General features: G+C 39.6%; 1 protein-coding gene across 4 annotated transcripts; it reads right to left on the bottom strand.

Moving 5' to 3' along the window:
* Window positions 1-1,101: 1,101 nt before the first annotated feature.
* On the bottom strand, window positions 1,102-23,815 carry NAA30 (N-alpha-acetyltransferase 30, NatC catalytic subunit). 4 transcript variants are annotated; one of them, XM_064511887.1, is made up of 5 exons: window positions 23,657-23,815; window positions 22,454-23,392; window positions 14,768-14,891; window positions 12,624-12,679; window positions 1,102-4,663 (listed from the first exon to the last, which is right to left on the bottom strand). In XM_064511887.1, exons 2-5 carry the CDS (start codon window positions 23,387-23,389, stop codon window positions 4,526-4,528), a joined length of 1,254 nt encoding a protein of 417 aa, XP_064367957.1. In that variant the 5' UTR covers window positions 23,390-23,392; window positions 23,657-23,815; the 3' UTR covers window positions 1,102-4,525. The 4 variants fall into 4 exon arrangements, with proteins under 4 accessions (XP_064367957.1, XP_025955814.1, XP_064367959.1 ...); XM_026100029.2 differs by lacking the exon at window positions 23,657-23,815 and having other exon boundaries at window positions 22,454-23,532; XM_064511888.1 differs by lacking the exons at window positions 1,102-4,663; window positions 12,624-12,679 and adding an exon at window positions 12,720-13,336.
* Window positions 23,816-24,112: the final 297 nt, after the last annotated feature.

Genomic DNA, 24,112 nt, shown 5'->3' with positions numbered 1-24,112 from the left:
GGGACTGTCCTCCTCTGGAGCACATCTAGTTTAAAAGATCAGTGCCTTGTCTGTTCTAATCTCCTCTGAATTTCAGGCTTTTTAACCTCACCCTTGAGCCTTAACAAGGAAGAGCAATGACCAAGAGTGAAGACCAGCCACAGTCCCATCTTCCCCATAGGAAGTCAGACAGAGTACAAGCCAGAGCTTGGGATCCCTACCTGCACTGTATATTTAAAGAAATGAGAGTTTAAAAGTTTGCATGGGTGGGCAACATAGAACACTCATTCCTAAAAATGTTAGTGAACCAGTATGAGTATTAAAAATTATTGTATAATCTAAACTAGCTATGACCAAAAGACTTTTTATAATTTCACATTAAAAGAAATGTGGAGCCTATTCAGATCTATTTTAGCCCACGTACCTTACCTGCATATATCAGGTTTATAAATACATCATAGTGTAAGACAAAGAATAATAGTTTAACCCACATCTTTCATAGAATTCAAGACATGGGTGAATATGAGGGGTGAAAACACAGCAGGGCTGTTTGTTGCTGTGTGTTATAACTAGGTGAAGAGTTATATGTAACATCTAGCAGCCAATTCCTAAAGCTGGAAAGAAATTCCCGTTTACATCCAACAGTTCCTACTGTTATGACAAAGAAAAGGAAATATATTCAGTGCTTAGAAAAGTGCCAAAATGTTTGTGAAGCCTTACTTCATGACAGACTAGTATTCAAACAGCCTAGCTGTAATGAATCAGAAGAAAAGTCGGAAGAAGAGAAGACTTCAAGCTGCTGTCAGGTGTTCAGCAATCTCTAGCAGATACATTAGCTGCAAATGTCATACATCCACACACCTCTTACAAACACGGTTCCAAACATGCACAACACTTGCTGACAAATTATCAGAAATTTTAGGGGCCTAAATGTAATTGCAGATGGAATAAAGCACAAAGGATTTTCAAAACCCACAGGCTCCCACATATGGTTTTAAGAGAGCTTGTTCAAATCTTCGCACAGGCTACAAATTGCCCTTAATTCCTGCTTGTTTCATTAGAAATAAGAGACTCATCTTCCATGAAAGCCCAGACTGGCTCCATTAGTCAAAACTTAATACACACGGAAAAAAAAGGATGCATTTTAGTTCAGCTATGAAACTGAAATTCATACAAATACTATTCAAGAGGACTCCAACACAGGCATGGAAATTAAATCAAACAGCGATACGAAAAATAATGTTCACAGTTCTCATACAAATTTTTTCCACCATTTCTCTCTTAAGAATCATAAGCGTATATTCATATATTTTGTAGACAAAGCAAAACAATCATTAGAACATTTTCATTCAAAAGGAAATAGATAAACAACTTAACCATTTATTTGACTGCATTGTATTTAGACAGCTTGTACATTTCATAACCCCACTGTTTTTGTTCTCATCAAAAAGGATAAAGGGACAGCAGAATATAATCCACTCCAAACAGCAGTCCAGTATTTTCAGATACACTTGATATTGTCATAGATGCCCATCTGATACCTGAACTCCAACACAGTTTGTTATGTTTATACAAGACCTGAAAAAATTTTTTAACATAGCACTCAGTTCTAGCAGCACCTCATGGTGCCCCGAAAAATAGTTTGTGATGTACTATGCAATACCAATTAGATTATGCCTACTTTTCTCAACGGTGATGAACCTGGATCATTTTCTTAAAGAAAAGAAAAAAAGAAAGAAAAACAATATAATGCAAACATCCATTCTGACATGTCAGCCAATAGCAATATTTGGGCACAGTTAAAGATAAAAGTAATCAACTCCTTAGTTAGATTTGTCAATGCAAAAGAGGTGAGGGAGAGAGGGCTGTGTTTTAGCAACAGACATGAGAAACAAACACACTTTTCTTTGCTCGATTTCATTTGAAAAACCTATTTTCTCTCAGCAAATTTGTAACTTCCCACCCTGACACCCAATCCCAAGCAACACAGAGAATAAATCTGTTTTAATACAAATCAACACATACAGCTTCAGTATCGTCTGTAGTGAACTGTGTTACACAGCAGCAATATTAGAACCTTTCAGGCAATATGCTCTTTGAAAAGAAACGGGCACCTATTTTGCGCAGTATTTTCAAAATTTGCATGGTGAGAATCGCTTCTTACAATAAACAAACAGAATTGTATTTGAAATTTACTCCACAGTGATATTTTTTTGGTGTTGCCTTCATGAAAAATGATTCGGGCTAGCTTCTAAGCCAGCTTTTGAATCTGAAGAAACCCCCAGTTTAAATATTAACCAATAGGAAACTTGCCTGTCTGGCTTTTCGGTTTTCCAGCATCAGCAGACACACAAAACAGCCTGGTCTGGCGTTTCGGATACAGGTCCAACAGCTGTCAACAAGGTATGAAACTTCCCTTATCTGTCTCGCTAGCTCAAGCATGCCAGAGCAGTTACTACATCCTAAGCCACAGATGAGAGAAGACTGCTTCTGGTTTGGGTTAGTTTCTGTTGATTTCATATTCCCAGCATTTAAGTCGTAATTGTGAATGGCACCTCCGGATAATCTGCTCAGAACAACTGAGAAATCTGAGGGATTGGGCTACTCTGAACATATTTTAGGTATGTCGCAAGGCAGCAGTGGAGGCACAGAGGTTTTGGGTTTTATTCCAAACTGCAGTATGTTCTGTGAATAGCAGACTCCGGTTTCTAATGCTTTGACTCAGGTACCATTTCAAATAAGAGTTTTCTTTATGGAGGGGAACAAACCCCTCAAAAGCACAGATGGTGTCTACAAGCAGAAAACTTAGAAGGGCCAACGGCAATTAAAAATTTTTATTTTCAAATACAACTCGTAATTTGTACATGGTAAGAAATGCCCATCACCATGTGAATGATTGGTCTGTGCAAAATAAGGCTATCCTTTAAAATCCAGTTTTCCTGCACAGGGATGATTTCCAAATGTTACTGGAGGTAGGGGTTTTGTTTTTGTTTTTAATTTTACAGTAATTAGCAAAAAAGACCAAAACAAACCCATGACTTAAACCAAACCCTTAACAAAAAAAATTAGTAAGGCAAATCTGAAGAGTACGCTCAATTACAGAAGAGCGGATTCACTGAGTTCATCCTTTTCCATAGATTACATAGGTTCTTCCACAAGTCAACTAATATCTTTTTTTCAAAGTGAAAAGACAACAGATTCATAGAACTGGGCTATATAATCACACTGAACAAGAAAGCCTTGACAATGTAATTACTGAACAAATTCATGAGTATTGGTAAAAATCTATGTAAATCCAATTAAGAAAAAAAAAGAGCAAGAGACAGAGAGAGAAGGAGAGTGAATGAGAGAAGGAGAGTGAATGAGAGAAGTCCCTTCCCTGCTGCTTTGATTCTAGAGGGAAAAAATATCCCCCAATAATTTAGCTCATGTAAGTTTAGAGAAAATGAGAGCAGCTAAAAAATGGATACAATACACCTTGAAATTTATTTCCAAGACCAAAACCCAAGGATTGAAGCATTTTAGAACACTGAAGCAAAGCAATCTGAAAAAGAATTGTTCCAACTATTTTAAAATAGCTGTTTTTCAGAGCTTCTAGCAATAATTTTGATTAAATAAAATCATACCAATTTACATTAATTTTCTATATCTTCTTTTAAAAGAAGTCCCTCACTCTTTTGAAAAAAGTGCATCCAAAACCAGCAGAGATTTACTGGTGACACCAGGTTCTCTTTTAGCAGCTACTCAAGGTTTTCAAAATAGCTTACACTTCTTGCTGTAAGAAAAGAAGGGCCTTCCAAACCCTCGTCTGGGAGAAGTATCCAAATTATAAAAATCTGAAATAATTTATTATCAAATCCGGAATTTAAATAAAAGCAGAAATTTTCTTGCAAAGACAATCGAAGAAAGTAAAAGAATAAAAGCATGCACTCCAAACTTAGAGGTGAAGACAAATATACTTATCTATACAGGCACTGGCAGACGCAATTTAATTGTTACTGTTACTCATTGTAACACACACCCCACCCTACAATACATTTTTTCATTCACTAATCACTGAGGTACCAATATTTAAGAATGGAAAATTCAATATTGAAAAATAAAACCTAAAATTGAAGCCTTTTTCCAGAAAACTATGGCAATTTTTGTATGAAATGTTAGTATACTTATAGAATTTTACAATCTACATTGGCTTTTTTCTGGAACCAAAAGTCGTGTTCCACATACAGGTTCTTTGATAAAATGTTCACTGTGTATGTAATACAGTCAGTAGACTTGCAAATGAATGAACATATCTTGGCTATCAACTGGCACATCTTGCTGGTACCAAAAGAACTCGAAGTTTGAAACAATCTGGTTTAATTCTGAACAAATGCGCCATGCCAAAGTGCAACAAATATGTGCGACACTCAATGAGACACTGACAAATAAGAGCTGCATGGAAATTACTAAGTCCACCTGCAAAGCAATTTTATACAAATTGCATTGCATGCAAAGGACAACTCTGCGCTGTTGGGAAGTCAGTTGCTTGATGTGATGGTTTCTTTTAACGCAGCCATAGTTTAAGACGCAGTGCATCAACTCCATTTAAATAGTATCTGAACAGCCTCTTGTCTCGCACAAAACCAAGGTTTTCATAAAGTTTCAAAGCAGACTTATTTGTGATTTCTGTTTCCAAAACAACCTTTAAGAAAAACAAAAAAGAAAGAGACAGAACATATCATATTAGGAAGCAGTTGTGTATTTTTCAGATTACATGACTACCGAACAAACTGTAAAGTTTTTCTTTAAAGGTACACTTACTAGCAATGAATGGAATTATTTTTCCTTGTCCTGGCTTGTTCAAGTAACCTCCCTCCACCCCCACATTTAAAAATACAATTTAGCAGTTATTCAACAACAGTACTTGTAGGCAGGTTTCACCCATATCGAGATTTTAGCCGTTTGCTGTAAATAGATTTTCAACTAATTACCTAATAGCTATAAAAAAGCAACCAAATAACTCAGCATCCAAGTCATAAAACACATTGTCAATTTTGAGTGAGCAATTGAACCTTCTTATGTCACAAGAGCTTAGCAGAAAATTGGTTTTGCTTAGTCACTGAATAACTTTTTACTCCATAATTTGATAGATATAGACCTAGACACAGACTTTGGCATTCTGTGACTAGCTGTCAGAAGAAATGTTTGTGGTGCTCCACAGAAGTAACACAAACTCAAATGAGAGTGCACGTTACGTAGATCCCAGACCCAGAAAGTCCCGTACTGGGCTGCTTGGGTGGCACACACCAAGCTTTCACAGCCAAGGGTACGCCCCATCTGTGAGAGATTATGAACAGCAAAGGAGCTGCAAAACACACCTGCCCAAGAAATAATTTATTAAGGTGAGGAAGGAAAGGGCATATAATTTAAGTAATGCACTGGTTTAAGAAGATTAAGCAGTATTGGCATCTATTGTTCCCAGCTAGTCTTGCACAAGCTAGGAAGAAAGAGCAGCTTTTTCCCATTTTTTCCCTGCATTGGTAAGACGCCAACTGCAGGAAGACCTGTCATGAACAGCTCAGATCAAACCCAAGTGTAGTCCAAGTTAAACAAGGGGTCAAAAGTGCCCCAGAAGTCTCAAGTATAGGCAAGAAAGTTACACTGGCATTAACAAGGAATATAAGACTGCTGAAATACACCTCTGAGCAGTTTTTTCCTCTTTTCTCCAAATGTACTGAACTGAGGTCCGGCATATCTGGTGAGTCATCTATCCATTCCAAACGATAAAAACCTGTTTTGTCTAGTGTAGTCCAACTCATATTTAAGGATTTTGCTATTAAGAGACAGATCATGGTTACTCAAGAACACAGGATGAACTAACAAGTTGACAAGACTACATATAATTCCATGACCATGTACGTTTACATATTAAACAAGAGCTGATGAACAGTGTAGAAAGACCATGTGATGAAAACACAACCTATGTAACTTCTGCAGCCATCAATGGCTATTTCTAAACTATTATTTCATATGCACTGTGTGTAGTTAGAACCAGCTACATCAAAATCCCTGAATCAAAAAACACTCCCTACCTCACCCTTAAAACCCAGGACCCCTTTCTCTTCCAACAAAAAGCAGCAAAATTGGAAAAAAATCAGCAATAAAATATTAGCCTCTAATTGCGTACACCAGTTTAAGCCAATATGTCTTACGGAGTCTGTGGCCCTGCAGCCTCCAGGCATGTATTTCCATTCCCCCTTGCCTGTTTTGCCAGCTCGCTAGGCTTGTTGCTGAGCCACTTCAAAAAGCAACCTGGGTAGAAAACTACCAATTTTTCTTTCCATCAGGTTTATTTTCTGCAGTCTGAGGAGTGGCTAAGCCAGCATAAGAGAGGGAAGCAGCCAGCAGTTAGACTGATTACCTTCAGTAAGATTTAACTATCCACTCAATGCATATATTTGACCATTACTCAAGTTTCAAGCCACTCTGACCACATTCCAATGGAGAATTCTGCCTGAGCTTCTCAACATACAAACATAAAAAGAATGGTAAACTCAGGGCTAACAACTCAACAGACAACGTACACCAGGGAAAAATAAAACTTCAAGTAATTTGTTTTTCTAAAAGGAACTAGAAGTCACCCATTAAAATATTAATAGTCAGAGTTCTTAAATTACAGCAGGTCAGTCTGTGTGGTACCTGTACTCTTGAGACAACCTAATTCAATTCTTAGTCTTATGGGAAGAATTAGAGATTGAATTTCCTCTTTTCTCAAACATATGCTGGCACCTTACTGGAATACTATTATCAGGTCCTGTGACTTGATCAATTACTCTCCACAATTTTAATCTATTAAAATGAATAAATATCAATTTGTGACCAATTATGGAAGTGTAATAGTTTTCCTGAACTGTTTGCTATCTTCTATATAATTATGCAAGCTGTACAACTTTTATATTCAAATTAAAACAAAGCTTTATGCCAATCAGGAAATTTGACCCATGTAAGAACTACAGCACAGGAGACTTATTTGAACTCTGTCTACAAACAGCATTCACTCTCATAAATGTTTAGTAACCTGGTAGAGTGATATAACATGTCTGCATCCAACTGCCAGCACACCTTGCAATGCTAAGAGGTGTCCAACACTGCAGATCACTGCATTTAAGGGAGTGGTTAAATGTTGAAATTCAGGTTTGCTGGAATCCCAGTACTTGAGTAAATGCTCATCTTGAAAGCTAATGAAATGGATGTGCTCTGGTATTTCTTACAGAGAAAGACTTAGTACAATGATAAATAATTCCCTGACCTAAACATGCTGTGCATATGATCTCATAAAGAGTTAAAAGCAGTGCCATACTAAAAGAAAATGAGTGATCCTATACAAATTAATTTCAGAAATGACAGAAGCTGTTTCTTGGTGGCTGAGAAAAGCAGAAGTAGTCTTAGCTATGCCCTGTTTTATGATACTCATCACCAGAAGGAGAAAAACCTCAGACCCTACTATTCCAGCTGCTTTCTATGAACAGCAAAATGGAAGCACATAGAAAAAGATTAAGTGATTAGATCATGGCCAATTCCTGGTGGACACAAACGCAGAACTCCGCTTAAACTGTGATCCTAACATCAAGATACCTCAGGACCATCAGTAACTACGCAGTCTATGAGAAAGTAAGTCTGCCATAATTTTGATCATCTATTATCAATCAACTGTATTGTTGAAAAATAGGCTAGATAACTAGAATTAAACAGTGAGGATGGTAATTCAACCTGCTTGAATAGAGAGACTTGTAATTGAAGCATATTTCTATATCTAACAAGAGAACCCAGTCTTATTTTATGTCGGTTTCATTAGCTTGGTTCTGTGAAGGAGTCTCCTCTTCCTGTGTGAGATTTTTCAGTCAAGTCCCAAACCTTCAGTCATTTCATTTATTTGTGGCCTACAGTGTCTTATGGTAAATTTTGTTGTATAAATATGCCTGTTAAATCCTCTGATAACACAATTACACCCTCCCCTGTAGACCAGCAAAGATCTGATTGGATTTAACAGCATTTTCTGCAGAAGTTGTAACCTTCTGAAAGCTGTATTTCCTCTTACATCCAAAATTTCATAAGCCTAGCATTTATCTCAAGTATCTTTAATTTTAATTGGTTTTTAGAAGCAAGGAATCTTTTTCTATTGTAAGAGCAAAATGCAATGTTTCCTGTTATTATGTTCTCATACGTACCTAGAATTTATTCATAAATTGGAGAGAAAAGAAAAAAAAAGGAGAAGGTGTCTTGCTTCTTCAGTTCAGACAAACTCAAGTTTAGAAACCAAGTCACGGAACAGAGCCAAATTAAAGAAACAAATGAAGAAAATATTCTTTCGGCACTCACAGAACAGGTTGTTATTCTTACAAATACGTATGGCAGATCAACAAAATCAAGTTATGGATGCTTGTCTAGTATCTTTAATCAGTTTAAGAGTCTGAAGTTTTAAAGAAAGATAGCACCTGAATTACAGTGCTTAATATATTATCTGTAGATTAAGACTAAATTAAGATGTCAATTGTTTGATAATTTTAAAGAGGATTGTATAAAATTAATGCATGTAATTTAAAAATGTGGTACTGAATTAAAATGACTCACCTACTAGCATCATCAAAAAAAGACCAACTTCATTTTTAACATGTCATGGTTATAACGGATCATGAATGCTTTAAAGTTTCAATAGAAATTCTCATAAGAAGCTGCAATTCCTTTTCAAATTCTGCATTTTGCTTTAAAAACTCTTATCATTTAGGCCTAGTCTTCTTTTGATCAGTTAGCAGTTACACAGTATTGCACTGATGTAATATGTGGTGTTGAAGAACTGCATTGCAGATTACTGGCACAGTCACGTTACTGATGGGAAACACATGAACAATCCCACGCAATTTCATTGATCCTACATGAACAATCCTCCTCTTCTCAATTTGATTAAGGGCTGTAACAATTCTACATGAAGGTCTTAACATGTACAGCTTTTCAAAATTGCTTCTCTAGAAAGACCAAGCAAAAGTGCAAGAGACAGGCAGGTACCCAACTTACTGAATTTAGCACCTACTTTGCTTCCTATACTAGAAAAAGAAAATCTCTTCAAAACTTTGAAAATAGGAGAGAAAAGTATTCACCCTCACCTGTTTGTTTAAATACTAGATCAGGATACTGCATTAGGTAGTTCACATTTAACATACAATCAGGAAAACTATTCTAAATCAGTGACGTAATGAAAGCATAGCCCATTATAACCCTGAAAACCACCAGTTTGCTATCTCAGATGTCAGTATTCATTAACATCCAATGCCTGAGAAACTCACCAAGGTCAAAATCAAAGATCCCTCAAGTACTCAGAAACTCCAGCTTAAAACATGCTGTTGAGCACTTTCTTGAAGGTTATTTCTAGTTCAACCAGCCACCCCGAGCGTCAGATTGCCCCCCTCCTCTCTGCTCTAATATAGCCCATGGCCACCTCCAGGCCCATCGCCTCCCCTCCACACCGATTCCATCCCAGCTTATTCACCTTTTCCCTTACTCTCCCCCTCCCAAATCCCTTGAGCCAGGAAGCAACCTCTGGCTGGCAGGATTTTGCCTCTCAGCTTTGAAGCATGGCACATAGCATAAGCTACCTCATAAGCAGGGGGCTGACTGCAGAAGTTCACACTGTAAGTCACTTGCTCCATAGGCCTGGCTTAGCGTATTCCCACCAAGTGAGCATAGGAGAAGAAAAAACAAAACAAAACAACCCCTCCACATCCCCCCACTCCGACAAGAACTTCTTTAATCACTAAATGTTGCATCAGACTTTGAAATCCCAGCACATCACTAATGATTTTCAAGATTTTCATCTGTGGTGTTGCATGAATCCTTTACTTTTTGTAACTCAATTTTCATACACCAAAAGTCTAATCTACAGAAATCTGAAAAATGTTACACTGAAATAAACATTTATCAGAATATATGTCACAAATTATTCAGAATTGAATACATTTATTGCATCTTCCCATGATAAGATTGAAGGAAAGTTTCCAAGCAGCCTTCAAAAGGGTTTTAGCTACACCCACAGGTACCCGTCCATGTTTTAAAATCATATCTGAGCAAGTTTCAGAAAACAGTATTTTTTCCAAACACAGACCATTTTATTTCAAGTACCAGTATCTTGTTTCATCCTCCTATTGATTTTATTAGAGGGGGTAGGAAAAAAAAAAAAACACACACAACACAACTTAGATCAATTATCTCTGATGCTCTTATCTACAAACCTCACAGAGACAAGCTACTGCAATGCACTGCTTCATATTAGGTCAGCCAAGCATCAACCACACCGCCAGAAACTGCTCCCCCAACTACTGTTGTAAAAACTGGTGAGGGGAAATTCGTCAGCTCTGTCAGGGAAAGCCTTAAGTAATAGGTGGCTAGATACATTTTTTTCAAATGCCGATCATGACCGAAAATTTTTCTGCAGTCCACTAGCAGGTTCAAGTAGCCAACATCATTATTGTTGTACCACATACAACTGGAAGAAGCCTAAACTTTGTGCCAAAGAATGAAAGAAAACCTGAAGACATTTGCTGTTTGACTGCAGATAAAAAAGAACAGCATAAATATAGGTTATCAAAACAATACGGACAAGCCTCTGACAACCAGCGTACAAAGTCAGAAATATACTCTGCTTGGGCTCCAAGCTGCCTGGACATACAAGGCCCCATTTCAAAGTCTTAACAGTGCCAGCACAAACTAAGCTCAGGCAAAAGCCCCCAAGAAGCAGGGCACGCTTCAGAATCATCATCCCACAAACACAGTTACGCAGTTTCCAAACTGGAACATGCCTGCACCCGTCCAGCACACACTTCAAGCAGCTTGGATTCTGGAGCATTTGATTAAATGGGGATAGCACTAGTCTTTGAAAAATGCCCTACGAATTTAGGATAAAGCATTTATACAGCACCACAGATGAAAACCTACGACTAAGGCTTAATCAGGTCTTACTGAACAGTAGCCTTCAGTCCCTAACACATTTATTTCATTTTTACAAAGACATAAAACAGTAAGTGCAGCTCTTGGGCTAATGTTTAAGCAGTGGGGAAAAAAAGAACAGGGGAGATCATTATGTGCATACCAGTTAGATGGTTCAATTTAGAAATGAAGTTATACGAGAAGTAGTACACATATACACTCATATATAACAAGGTATTACAACTCTGGTGGCTGAGGTAGAAAAACCCAGGTCTGCTACCAACTTCTCTAATGACAGTAGGCAATTCGCTTCACTTCTCCGCATCTCCGTTCTCTTGTTGTAAAGATAATAGTACTTTGTGCTATCACAACTGTGATACCATTCCTCAGTTTTTTTTAATCTTAGATCCTTAGCAATGGCAAATGAATTCGAGACTGTAACAGAAAGTGTTGGGGAACTAATGGAGAAAAGGGTTTCTTCAAGGTAGCAAGTAGTAAAACGGGTTAGGGCAAAATGTATTGCTTATGATGATACAAGCATAGAGACAACACAAGACAAAACAAAGAACTTAGAGAACAAGTACAGAAATATCAAATTGCACTACACTGCCCAAGCACAACATAAGTCTTAGGAAATATGACACCAGTAAATGGAGGTATGAAGGGATCTGGAGAGAAGAATGAATCCTTCAAACTGCTTCCTGAAATCAGAACATATGCAGCGATTCTGCAAAAGGGATAACTCAGCTAGTGGAAAAATAAACAAAGTAGAGTATATGCCAGAAGTCTTGTGACAAAAATCGTAGTTTCGCATGAAAAACTTCACCACACCATAGTATGATAATTGAGGGAGCAATTGAAACAAGAAAACAAAGAGATGAAAGGATCGCTAAATATGACACACTGAAACAACACTATTCATTTATCAGGAAGAAGTTAACAATTCCATTGTACCACGCAGATGAAAGAGTTAAAGGAATAGATAACTGGATTAAGGAGAATGGATGTAGGAAGAGTTTCTCACAAGTTAAACGTGGCACATCAAGATAGTTAGTTGCTTCATATATATCAAAGAAAAAAAAGAAAAAGAAAAAAAAGAAATAGGGACTCTAATGTAGTGAAAGGAAAGACCAGTAACATATAGGCCACAGAGTTTGTCATGGATTCAGCCATTTTTAAAAGTTTTCACTGACAAGCTAAATCATTATACAATTCTGTTAGTGCTATCTAATATGCTTATGCACTGTCTGGTGACTTGCTGTGATGACATAATCTGATGACTTGCTGTGATAAAATCATATTCTGCAGTATTGAAAGTATGGAAGTATTACATACAACATACAAGTTATACTGGTTCAATACCATCTTTAAACCGGAGTCTGAAGGAAAATGTGCCTACTACCAAAAGCTCATGCAGCTTCACAAAGCAAAACAAAACCTGAAGCACTGAAATCAAACACTTAAGACAAATTTAGAAAATCGTTCTGTTTGTGCCATATATGGGTTTTTTTTTTTTTTGAGGTTATCTTTTCTTTATAACAGATGGGAAAGCTGCTTACCAATGTGATTCCCACCAAAAAAACCCTGTAGGACTTAAAGAAAAACCTGTAAAACAAATCTACATATAGGAGAACACAAACCATTTACATTATACCCCGAAGAAGTTTTTGATTATAAAATCTTACCTCATCACAATCTCCTTCAACCATAGCATAAATAGCTTTCTTAACCAAGTTTGTACCTGAAATTTAGATTTGAATATATGTCAACACAGTTGCAATGCAAAAGATGTTTATTTATACAATATATGGGCTAATATATGGGCTACCTATATGACAACACCTGGGGGAGGAGAGAAAGAAAAAAAAGAACTTGCAGTCAAGTCACAGTCTCAAGTTTGAACATTAAAATCAAAGTTATCCAGAGACTCAAGCCTGAATGCAAGATTCTTCCAACGCAAGGATATTAAAAACAGGCTTCTATGTTTAACATAGGGTGAAATATAGCCTTCCAAGATGTGATTCATTCCCTTTAGCTGCATTTAATGTCAAAATCTGTTGGCATGTACTTGAAGGACATTCATCTTCCAAGGGAATTTCCTCTTACTAAAACAAATACTTCTATTAGTAACAGAACTTATGAAACCACTTTTCTTGTGGCTCCCTCCCATTTGGTTTTGCTGGTATCTATTCGTATGGTTGAAGCCCATCCCTTCCCCTCAGTTGAGCATTAATTTAATTCTTTATCATTATTTTTCATCCATTTCACAACAGATCTACAAACGTAATATCCCTACCTGTCTGTAGAATTGGGGTGAAATTGAAAGTTGATTTCAAAGTTATTAGTGGAAAAAACTGCTGTTCAGTGAAATTGCATAAATCTCACTTCCATAAGAAGGCTAAGGAAAAGGAAAAAAAACCCCAAGGAATCTAGAGATTGTTTTAAAGAATTCTCAAAATTTTAATCAATTAAGATTTTATTTGAACATATGACAAAACCATACTGTATATAAAACAAATCTTCAGATTAACACCATACTTTAAAGAGCAAGGTAGTGAAAGCAGGGAAAAGAAGTCAACATTTATATAATGTTAAAGTAAGCAAAACTTTAAATATAAATTCTATTTATATAATTCTAAAATGATGAATTGACTAAAGAGAGGGAAGAACCTTGCAGAGGTCTTCACAAGAAGAGCATTTGTTCTTACTAACTTATGAATCCAAGCACCTGCAATTAAATTATGGCATGCTTCTTCATGACTCAGCTAAAGGGAAAGGAAAGCACTGTTTCTCTATACCTTCTTCCCTCTGTTTCACTAGCAAAATCTCAAATGGCTTCTGAATTGTATTGAAGAAAAAGATATTCCCACATGCTTGACTAGTCATGATAATACTTAGTGCTGCTAGTTAGTTTTTTTTTTTTTTTTTTTTTTTGGAAGAGGAGAACACACACATTGGTAGTATTCTGTAACATATCCCCTTATTTTTCCGTTGAAAGTCATTTTCTGTCTTTAATCACAGAGTAGGAGCTCTTCAGTGTGAATGAGTGGTGAAGCACATTTCTGGCCTTTAAAGCTGACATTTATGTTTTAAGTTAAAAATATACATATATATTAGAAAATGAAGGAAACTTCACAATAACCAACTCAAAAGAATAAAGTTCTGTAAGAACAGATCTTTAACCCAGCCAACAAAGATAACTGGGGCTGGAAGGAAAAAACTCTTCATCAGACAAAACTGATTAACAAGGGAGAGGAAACCACCTGCCAAGAATGGCTTCCTTCACCATGTAACTTCTGAGTAAAATGGATCTCAGTTTTAGTCATTCAAGAAGACACAACTACTTTTTGCAAGTTTTAATACAGCAATGAGCTATATCTTCCTTATGGGCAATATACATATAACTGACAGGGAGAAGCCAGAGGATAAATTCACTGAAAATAAATGGCCTGAACACCTCATGGAAATAAAATGATGAGGGCACATATAAAGATGCAAAATAACTCCTATACATATTTGGCACTGACAATTTGCAGAGGTAAGGGGCTGCTGGTTGCCTTTCTCTTCATCCTTATCATATCTGAGATGCAAATCTGACAGGGCATAGACATTTCAGGTCATTTTAATTAAAAATCAAACCAAAACAAAAAACCCACCACGCTGGGGAGCATGCGTCAGAGTAAGGCAGGGATGACAGGGAGTGACAACAGACAAACCACCACATTTAGCAGTCCATTTTTGTTTAAATCTTTATGACAGTTACGGTTACCCCAACAAACTATAGGATTTCTAAGTTAAAAAAAAAAAAAAAAAAAAAAGCTATTCTTACCAATTCCTTTTCTTCTGTATTTGGAATCCACTGCTAACATGGCTATATAACCTCTGCGGAACATCTTTTTGTGCATATCCAGCTTGCAGACGATGGCACCTACACACTCCTCACCTACCATGGCCTTAAAGACAAACATACATGCATGCATTCTCAGTTTTTGATTTACAGTGCTACCCCAAAAAATACACCAGTGCATTTTTAATGAGACATCCACACAAACCTGCCTGAACAAAGCTATAAAAAAGACTACATAAGTTTTAAATGCGTCTCCAAAATACCAATAAGATTAAAGTTCTTATTCCTGTATTATTTTCAAATAAAGTTACAATCTGTTGAAAAAACAGTAAATTGTCCTTTACAGAACCACAGTATTATTCCATGAGGCTTAACAGCAAGAACAAGTGGTTGGGGGTGGGGGGAGGAGAACAGGTTAAGGCATAAATCACACTCTTTCATGTGGGTTGCCAAAAAGTCCATTTCTATTTTATAACGATCTCAATTTTCATGTACAAGGGCTGTAGCAGATAATATGCTTTAATTTGACCTGGTGTTAATGTCAAGCCCATAATGGGCCTGAGTAAAATGCCCTTACATTTAGTCTTCAGAAACTGTCACTTTTAGCCAGATAATATCCAAAGCACAAACAAAAAAAGCACAGTTTCACACACTTAAACTGTTCAGAGATTTCAGCTAAGAGCCATGCACTTGATAGTTAATCCCAACAATATTGTCACAAGAAGTATGGTAGGAGACTAAGTTATTCTGAAATATTAAAACAAGCAAAGCAAAACAGAAAACCCTCCCTAAACACTTATCAAACCACTTGCATAATGGCTGTGTTCACCCAAAACTTTACCATGAAATACACTGAAGAAAGGGTGGAAGAATAACCAAATCTAATGTTAACTGAAGGATTAGGCACCAAGAGAAATTAATGACATTATAACCTGCAGCAGTAAAAGTGAATAATGCTGCAAACAGAGGCTAGTGTCCAAGGGAGTATGAAGGGAAAGACTGACATAAAAAAGCAGCTCACGACTGCATGCATGGGTGTATAAACGGATCCACAGGACTCTGAATGAGACCTGTATTTGCAGGGGGAACCAGCCTTCAGCTCACACATAGCTCCTAAACTGGAACTACAGCACATGACCGGCACAAGCATGTGCTGGCACAAGCTCTTCTGGATAACGCAAGCTCACAGCAGTAAGATATGTCAAACCAAAAAGGACTTGCCAAAGCCAAGGCTGGCAGACCTCACTGAGGCCCACCTGTGCACCATTCCCAGCGCTTGCTTCTCCAAAGTCTATGGTACATACAACAGTCTGTAGGTTTCTGCATGCAGCTTGTAGGATAAGCAGGTCCACCCTCACTCTGTGGGCAGGAGACTCATTTATACAGATTACGTTGCAGGCACAGACTCGGAGGGCTTTTTGTCCCAAGACGAATAATCGAATAGCACCTCTTTCTGAATGGTGGTTATTAGTTATCAACCAGGAGCCCCAACCAAAGGTGAAATGAAGCAGCCCAAAATGAATGAGCTGCAGTTTCAAGACACTAAGATATAGTGAGAGCCTGAAATAGAGTCTAAGCTCATCAAGCAAGTATAACTATTGCTAAGTCTTTATTTGTCAGGAAAATAAACTTTTCTAACAGTATCCAAGAACTCTGAACAATCTAAACAAGTGGTTTCCAAAAAAACAAAAAACAAAGCATGATCTAAGTGGACTGAAATACATGGCCTCTAAGCAGTTCTTTGTTTGTCCTAAAACACACAGTCTATTTCAAAGGAAAAAAGCTGTAGTTATACTGAAACCATGTAAACAAAGTGTCAGCTCAAGGCAAATTTTGTATCTCAGCTCAGACCTGAGAATAACAGGGAGTTAAATAAAGAGTATCATCAGACAGACTGTTCATAACACTGCTATAATTATGCAGCGTACCTAGATGTAATCTTACACCTCGCTTAAAAAAGGAGCGCACCACAAACTAACATGTTATAGTTATGCTTTGCCCTGAAGTGAACACATGCAAATTGTTGATCACAACAGTCATGTGGAGAATTCTTAGATATATTTTTACACACTTCGAGAGTGGGGACACTCTAGTCACTATAGATCTGTTTCTTCTTGGTTAACACAGTTTTTAAAAAGCTATTTTCATGACTCATGTATTTAAAACACTAAATGAGCAGCAAAGAATTTTTGTTTCAGTGATCAAAGTAGTAAATACTCAATGATTCTGTGGCTGTTGCCAGATAGTTGCATAAAGTATCACTTTGTTACCAGTTTCCCCAACACTTAGGAATCTATTTCTCTGTCCTTAGGCAGGCAGGTTTGCCTGTTACTCTATGGATTTTCCACTTACATAGGGAGTGCAGCATCTGTCCCTTAATCTGAGTTCTTCTTTTCCCTTTCCTTTCCCCTTCTCTCCAACTTCATCTAAAGCTGAAAATGAACCTAAAATGTAATGTAAAACTGGATAATTTAATTCCTTGGGGAAGGTTAAACAGCCTAAAAAAAGACACTGAAGTAGGAAAAGGGGGGGTGAGGGGAGAGAAAAAGTAGTTCCTATATAACATCATTTATGAAGATATGATTATGGGCCAAATTCTCTTTTCAAGTATATGAGAGTAATTCTAAACATAGAAGTTTCTACAGACAGAACTTGGCCCAAGTTACTGAGTATTACATATTGTAAGTGCTATGGAGTATTGGAAGATTTACTTCAAGTATGTTAACTCTGCTAAAGACTTAGACTTGAATCCAAATTCAGTATTTGCATTACTTGGTTCTTATATATAAGTTCAAATGTTTAAAGCAGACTGTAGTATCTTCACATTGCAACCACGCATTACTAAAGATTCAGCACAAAAACTTCTATGTATCAGCAAGAACATTACCTTTCAAAAAAATAATACAATTGGCATTTATTTCATTAGCAAAGATGGCATTAAAATTGGCGGCCATGGGCTAGCTATGCATTTCACACTCCTGTCATATTTGTTCTCATTTAAAGAGGATTAAAACAACCAGCTAGCCCCTACAGGAGAAATATTTTGTGAATCAAACACAGCAGGATCTGTACTCCTACAATACAGCTCCACTCACACGTGCACCAAAATCCATTCTAAAGTATCACAGAAACAGACCTGTATGAATCCTTTGGTTTACGTTTATTGATCACGTTACTGAATGCCATCAGAGGATACATTTAGGCTACAACCATCAGCCTAAAGGCTGACAGTTAAGTCAGATCTGTACGACTGCAGGCAAATCACTAAGTCACTGCCTCTACTGCCAGTCCACGAAACTGGACCCTAGGAATTCCTCCCTGTGCGAGGGCATTGTCAGAATAACTACATCAGCAGTTGTTAAATACTCAGGTGCTAGAATAAGTAGTTTTCACAAAGCCTCTAACAGTGAGGAGTAGCACAGCAAGCCTCTCTCCGAAACCGTGATCATTCTTAAGGGGAAACTGGAATACACAGAGGAGTTGCAGCAGTTTGCAAGCTGGGAATGGATGTTACAGAATGTATTCCCAGTTTTGCCATGAGGCTATTATAACATCCTGGCAGTTTCCTGACTTCTGATTCTTCGTTTACACACCAGGTTCTTCACAATTGAAAAACAGAGATGTCTTACAAGGCTTAATTTCTACATGAAGGACACAGTCCCGAATAAAATCCAGTTTAAAAAAAAAAAAGGCAAGTATTAGTAGAAAACAAGATCTTAACTGCAGTCATTTAGGATTTACAACACATTTAAGCCCACTTACATGGAATTAATAGGTTATTTTTAAACTTGTCAAAGTTTAAATTATAATAGCTACTATTGCTAGCGGCAAAGTTAAGAACCCAATAAAAGCACAGATTTTCCAGATTTTTCTTAAAAGGGAGCTGAGCAGTGCAGTATGGCGAGTTACAAGAGAGGCTACAACACTCAGCCAGAACTCTGCTTTTATTGCATCCTGTCCTACCCAAACTTCAGAACAGTGCAAGGTTTTCCAAGCTCACCTCTTCCAGATTAATGTATTTTGAAAACAATCTTCCAAATATTTAATACACTGGTTCTAAATGGGAGGAGTTCTATAACTTTAACAGTGCTAGGACTGGAAGGTGCAAGAAGACTTTGAAAGGAATCTACAACTTTGAATGTTTTTACAATCAATATGTGCACATAACTGTTGTGTTGTTTAAATACGTTTCACATGAAATGGAAAGCTTTGCTCTGTCACTTTTTGAGTGACAAGTGGTCATAATACTTCATCTGAAGAAAAATTGGACTGTCAGAGTTCCTGGAAACAAATAAAAAGCAAGAGTTTACAGAGCATCTACGCCTAGCACATGGTGGGAACCTGCTCTTCCAAAGACAGATGAAATCCAAGTTTAAACAGACAGTTAGAGTTTATGAAGCAGCAGCTTATTACCTTGCAACAGTCCAGTCAGTAATGCTGCAATATCAGAATTGATCAAATACTTTCAACTTGTTACCTCAAAAATCAGAAAGACAGTTTTACAGATGAATTTGATGTTAGAACAAATGTTTTTTGAAGATTCCTAATATCTGCAGATCCTTTTAAAGTGGAATATGAATTGGTTTTTCAAGCACCCAGGAAGTAGTCTCATAGAGCAAAACCAAGCTAGTGACTAGCTAGGGGTGGTCTGATGCCTCCTCTCCAGCTGTGCATTCTCACCTCTTCGTTTGCACTGGCACTTGTGTGATCCCACCATGAATATGCTTGGAGAGTTAAACCAACAGAAAGCTGACCCTAAAACATACATACACATGCGTGTGTGTGCGTGCGTGTGTGTGTGTGTGTGTGTGTGTGTGTGTGTGTGTGTGTGTGTGTGTATATATGCATGTATATATACACACACACAAGTATGTGTGCGTATGTGTGTTCATGCCCATCACTTCACTTTTTTGAGGGTAGTGTGTAGAGCTAGCTTAACTTCCCAAATCAGATAAACATAAAGGTTTACACAAGGGAAGAAGAGCGGGCTGACAGGAAAGGAAGAGCAAGCGCCCCTTTTGGTTGCACTAGCCATCAGAGTGACCCTACACTTTGGGAAGGCCAAACCAAAACTCCTTAAGTTTCAAATATGCTAGATCATCATTCACAGGAATAGCGTTAATAATGCCCCCAGGAAAGCGTTCTGCATTGTCAGGTATCCAAAACGCTACATAGGAAAATCATGGCGTTTAAGATGGCTTACTGAATACATCAGCATGGGACACTTGCTGATCATTTAAGGGAAACATACATCCTGTCTTCAAATTTAGCTGGAGTTAGTACTTATCCCTCATGCTGGTGATAATGTGAAATGAGAATGTGCCCATGACAGTGTTATGAAGACAGTGGAGTATGCACTGAAAGACTTCACTGAAATTCACCACTACCGTTTCTTAAAAGAATTGATAGAACCCCTACAGATATTTTTTAAAATACAAATTACAGTCTGACCCCCTCCCTAAAACAAATCACAACCAAAACAAAACCTCAAGAGTGTGAGGCCATGAGGCAAGTGATTTGTGAGATCATGCACTATGTTTCTTCTCACTGTCCTGACACTGTTCTTGCTAATTGGAATATACAGTCCCTGACTGAAGGTAAATATTTAAAGATACTTATTAGAGAGAGGTAGTCCAGGAATCCATTAACTGCAAGAACAAATTAATTGTCATAGAAGGGAAAGTCTTCAAGAAAACCTCTGAAAACAAGCCTCAAAAATGCTAAAACCAGTCACAAAACACATCAATTTTGACTCAACATATTGCAAGAGTTTCAGATTACTACATATATAAAATAATTTGATAATTCCTTTAGATATTTGTAGCATCTATCCTTCTCTACAGTTTTATGTGCTTTATATTGTTCTGCGCTTCATAAAAATGGCAAATCCGAGTAGCCTTGCAGAGTTCAAGCAAAGTTTTGTTGATTCAAGGCTATTAAAAAAAATGAATCCCTCACTAGAAAATAAGCTTAAGAGATCTTTTCCTTGAGTGAAAACATGCTCTTTGAATGCATTTGTTTTAAAACAAATATTAGAAATCAAATATTTTAGGACTCCGTTAAACTTGCCATTGCTCTTTTCATAACAACAAAATTCTCAAGTTACTCTCTGACCAAAAAAAAAAAAAAAAAGAAAGAAAAAAAGCAAAAAAATCAAGATCTAAAGACTACAAAGATACACTGTGATCTCGCAGCAGCCAACATTTCCTTGGCATTATCAACAATACACTTGATGCTGAAACCAGGGACATTTGTAGCTCACAAGCATTACTTTTCAGTATGAGATTAATCACACATAACTAGGATAGGCTCAATGCTTGAAAAATATCTTTCTGCTCTGATCAGCATGCTTATAATTGATAACATAATGGCAATCATGAGTTTACATTGAACAGTGTTTTCACATAATTCTATAATTTTGTTTTGTTCCAGAAGGTAAATGTTTTGCTCAACTTCCTATAATCCTACTGTATTCCCTTTTTAGGGTTTTAAGAGGCACAGTTCTGAAAATCCTCCTATAAATCATACAAATCCTGCTATAAGTTATACCAGACCCTAAAACAAGAACAGTCAGGAAGTTTAAGGCCAGATGGATTCCATTAGCCTGACCTCCTGTATGCACATCCTATTAAAATTTTACAGATATACTCCTGAATTGAAGGGTATCTTGGCTCTGGCTAAAGCATATCTTTCAGAAAGGTGTCCAGCTTTGATAAAACATCAAGAGAGAAAAATGCATCATTTATTTTAGCTAAGAAGTACCATACACTCCCGTAAGTGTTCTGTTTTAGAGACTTAAGTTTTCATATGAGAAAATCAAACACAACTAAGGTCCCACTACGCACTTACACCCCTCAGGCCAACTTGCACTCAGTTTCGCATACCTGTGGATGGATTAGCATCCCAACAGCCTGCTTTTCAACTGAGATGCAAGTTCTAAAACTGCCCAGGAGTTGTTCTTCCATAAGAAGTACTAAACATTGATATAGTTTTTATGCAGTCTTTCTAAATCTTTTCAATAGCACAGTATGAAGACTAAGAAACTAAATGTCATTAGTACTGCAACACATTTTAAGCAGCAGGAAAATTTCTGTATGCCACATACTTTAAAAAAAGACAATTACAACTGTATTGCTTCGTACAGTTGTGATAGTGTAAGCTAGCAAATCAAAAGGTCTACAGAACCTTTAACACTGTCTCTCCACACACCACTTAACATTTATATGCTAGCCACGTTGAAGTCTGTTTCAAAACCATTGTGCAAGAATTACTAAGCACTCATAAGACACTAATAGGCTAAAGACTTTTTTTTTTTTAATACAAACCTAGGAACTGAGACAGAACAGTAAAAATGAGCTGCCAAAGGTCACAAAAGTCAATGTCAAAACCAAGATTAGAACCCTGGAGTTCCTGGATATCAGCCCTGGGTTCAAATCCTTTTACCACCACTCAAAACATCTATTCATGAGTGTAGGAACTTTAGGCATATGCTTTATACAGGCACAGGTGGTGAGGACAATTCATTAGTGATAGGTACTTCCAGAAAAGCTTGTCCTTTCCCCTTATGCATAAAAAGAATATTATAAGTATTTCCACAAATATCACCCTTTTAATCCTCCCCTCCCCAGCCCCAAACCACTCCCAATCCCTGCCACCCCAGGCACTTACCAAAAAGCAAAGTTGTGGCCAGTTGTGGATAAAATACCTATATGTATAAATGGAGTAGGGTTCAGACAGATCTTTGGTGATCAGTCTCATGATATCGGGCATCTGCAGCTCTGACTCATATCGGACATATCGTATCGTTAGGTCCTCCTCGGGCTGAGAGTCCGTTCCCGAGCCTTTCAAACTGCAGGCTGCTGCTAAGGACCTGGAGAGTAGCAGCAGGGACTCCTCCTCCTCCTCCTCCTCCTCCCCTCCTTCATCCCCTTCCTCCTGCTCTTCCTCCTCCAAGCCAGTCCCTCCTGCCAGTCCATTGCGGGCTGCACTCTGAGCAGCAGTCGTAGCTGTGGCAGCAGGCTGGCTCCTGTCCCCTGTTGCTGCTGCTGCTGGGGGAGAAGGAGGAGGAGGAGGAGAGGGTGCAGTCCTTCCCTGGGGAGGGAGGTGGTTGGTAAGGGGGGTCGAGCACGGTGCTGCGGCGGGGGGCGATGACTGCTGCTGCTGTCCGGAGCCCATTGTTTTGCTGGCTCGCTTGTTCTCCAGCCCCTCGGGGGCTGCCCCAGCCTCCGAGCCGAGGATCTTGCCCTTAAGGGAGGCCCGCAGGTGCCGCAGCTCGGGGCTGATGAGGCCGTTGAGCTGGTGGTTGTGGTGCGGGGGGTGGTGGTGGTGGTGGAGGCGGTGCTGCTGCTGCCCCCCCTTGCCGCCGTCGCCTCCTCCTCGCTGCTGCTGCTGCTCCCGTCCGCCCGCGGGTCCCTCCTCTTCCTCCTCCTCTTCGGCCTCCTCGTCCTGGGCCCCGGTGCAGGCGGCGGCGGCAGCGGAGGAGGTGGAAGAGGAGGAGGAGGAGGAAGAAGCAGCCCCCCCTCCTCCTCCTCCTCCGGGGAAGGGGGAGAGCGTGTCCCCCTGCGGGGAGAGGACGCTGCTAGGCCCCGGCGGTACCTCGGCCATATCCTACGGGAGAGACCGACACAAAACCCGCCGAGGAGGCGGCCGTCAGGCGAGACCGGGAGGGCGGCGGCGGCCTCACGGGCCGCGGCCGGGAGGGGGGGGGGGGCGCGAACAAAGGCAGAGACAGGGCCCGGGCCCCGCCTCGCCGCCCCGCCGCCGCCTCTTCCTGCGGCCCCGCTTGCCCCGCCGCCGGGGCCCTCCGCCGGCCGCCGGCCCGCCCCGGGCGGCCGCCCGCCGCCGCGGCCCCCGCGCGCCGCCGCCGCTCACCCCCGCCTCTCCTCAGCGCCGCGGCTCCCACTCTCCGCTCATCCAGCGGCCGCCAAGCGCCGCCGCCGCTGCCGTAAACCCGCGGCCAAGTTTCCTGTCAGCCCTTGCGACACTTCCTCCCTTGGCGGCGCGGCCTGGCGACGGCGGGGCGGGGTAGGCGGCGCAGCCGCCTCGTTAACCCCCGCGGGGCCGGGCCGGGCCGAGCCGAGCGCGCCCGTCGCCTCCCTCAGCCCCGCGGCGCCGGCGCCTCTGTCCCCGATGGGCCCCAGGCGCAGCCGCCCCGGGGCGGGGCCCGCTGCGGCTCGGCCCAGCTCCCCGGCGGGGGCCGCCTGCGGGGGCCCGGCTGCGGCCTGGCGCCAGCGCCGCGGCCTTCGCCCTCGAGGCGCGTTTGTGTCCCGGCGACGCTGCCATCGGCCCTGGCGCAGGGGTTTTTAGTATCGCCAGCCCCGAGCTGTG

The sequence above is a fragment of the Dromaius novaehollandiae genome, chromosome 5 (genome assembly GCF_036370855.1).
Source record: "Dromaius novaehollandiae isolate bDroNov1 chromosome 5, bDroNov1.hap1, whole genome shotgun sequence".
Classification (NCBI taxonomy): Eukaryota; Metazoa; Chordata; class Aves; order Casuariiformes; family Dromaiidae; genus Dromaius; species Dromaius novaehollandiae.
Note: the sequence above shows the minus strand (reverse complement) of the source record. Positions and strands in the feature narration are given on the sequence as shown.

Bases quoted from the DNA above. Each gene is read 5' to 3' on its own strand.
- NAA30 (XM_064511887.1), bottom strand. From the start codon at position 23,389: ATGGCCGAGGTACCGCCGGGGCCTAGCAGCGTCCTCTCCCCGCAGGGG. The intron at 14,892-22,453 runs GTAAGTGCCTGG...TTTGTCTTTAAG, and splicing joins GGCCACAACTTTGCTTTTTG to GCCATGGTAGGTGAGGAGTG. The intron at 4,664-12,623 runs GTAAGATTTTAT...TTTTTCTTAAAG, and splicing joins TTGAAGGAGATTGTGATGAG to GTTGTTTTGGAAACAGAAAT.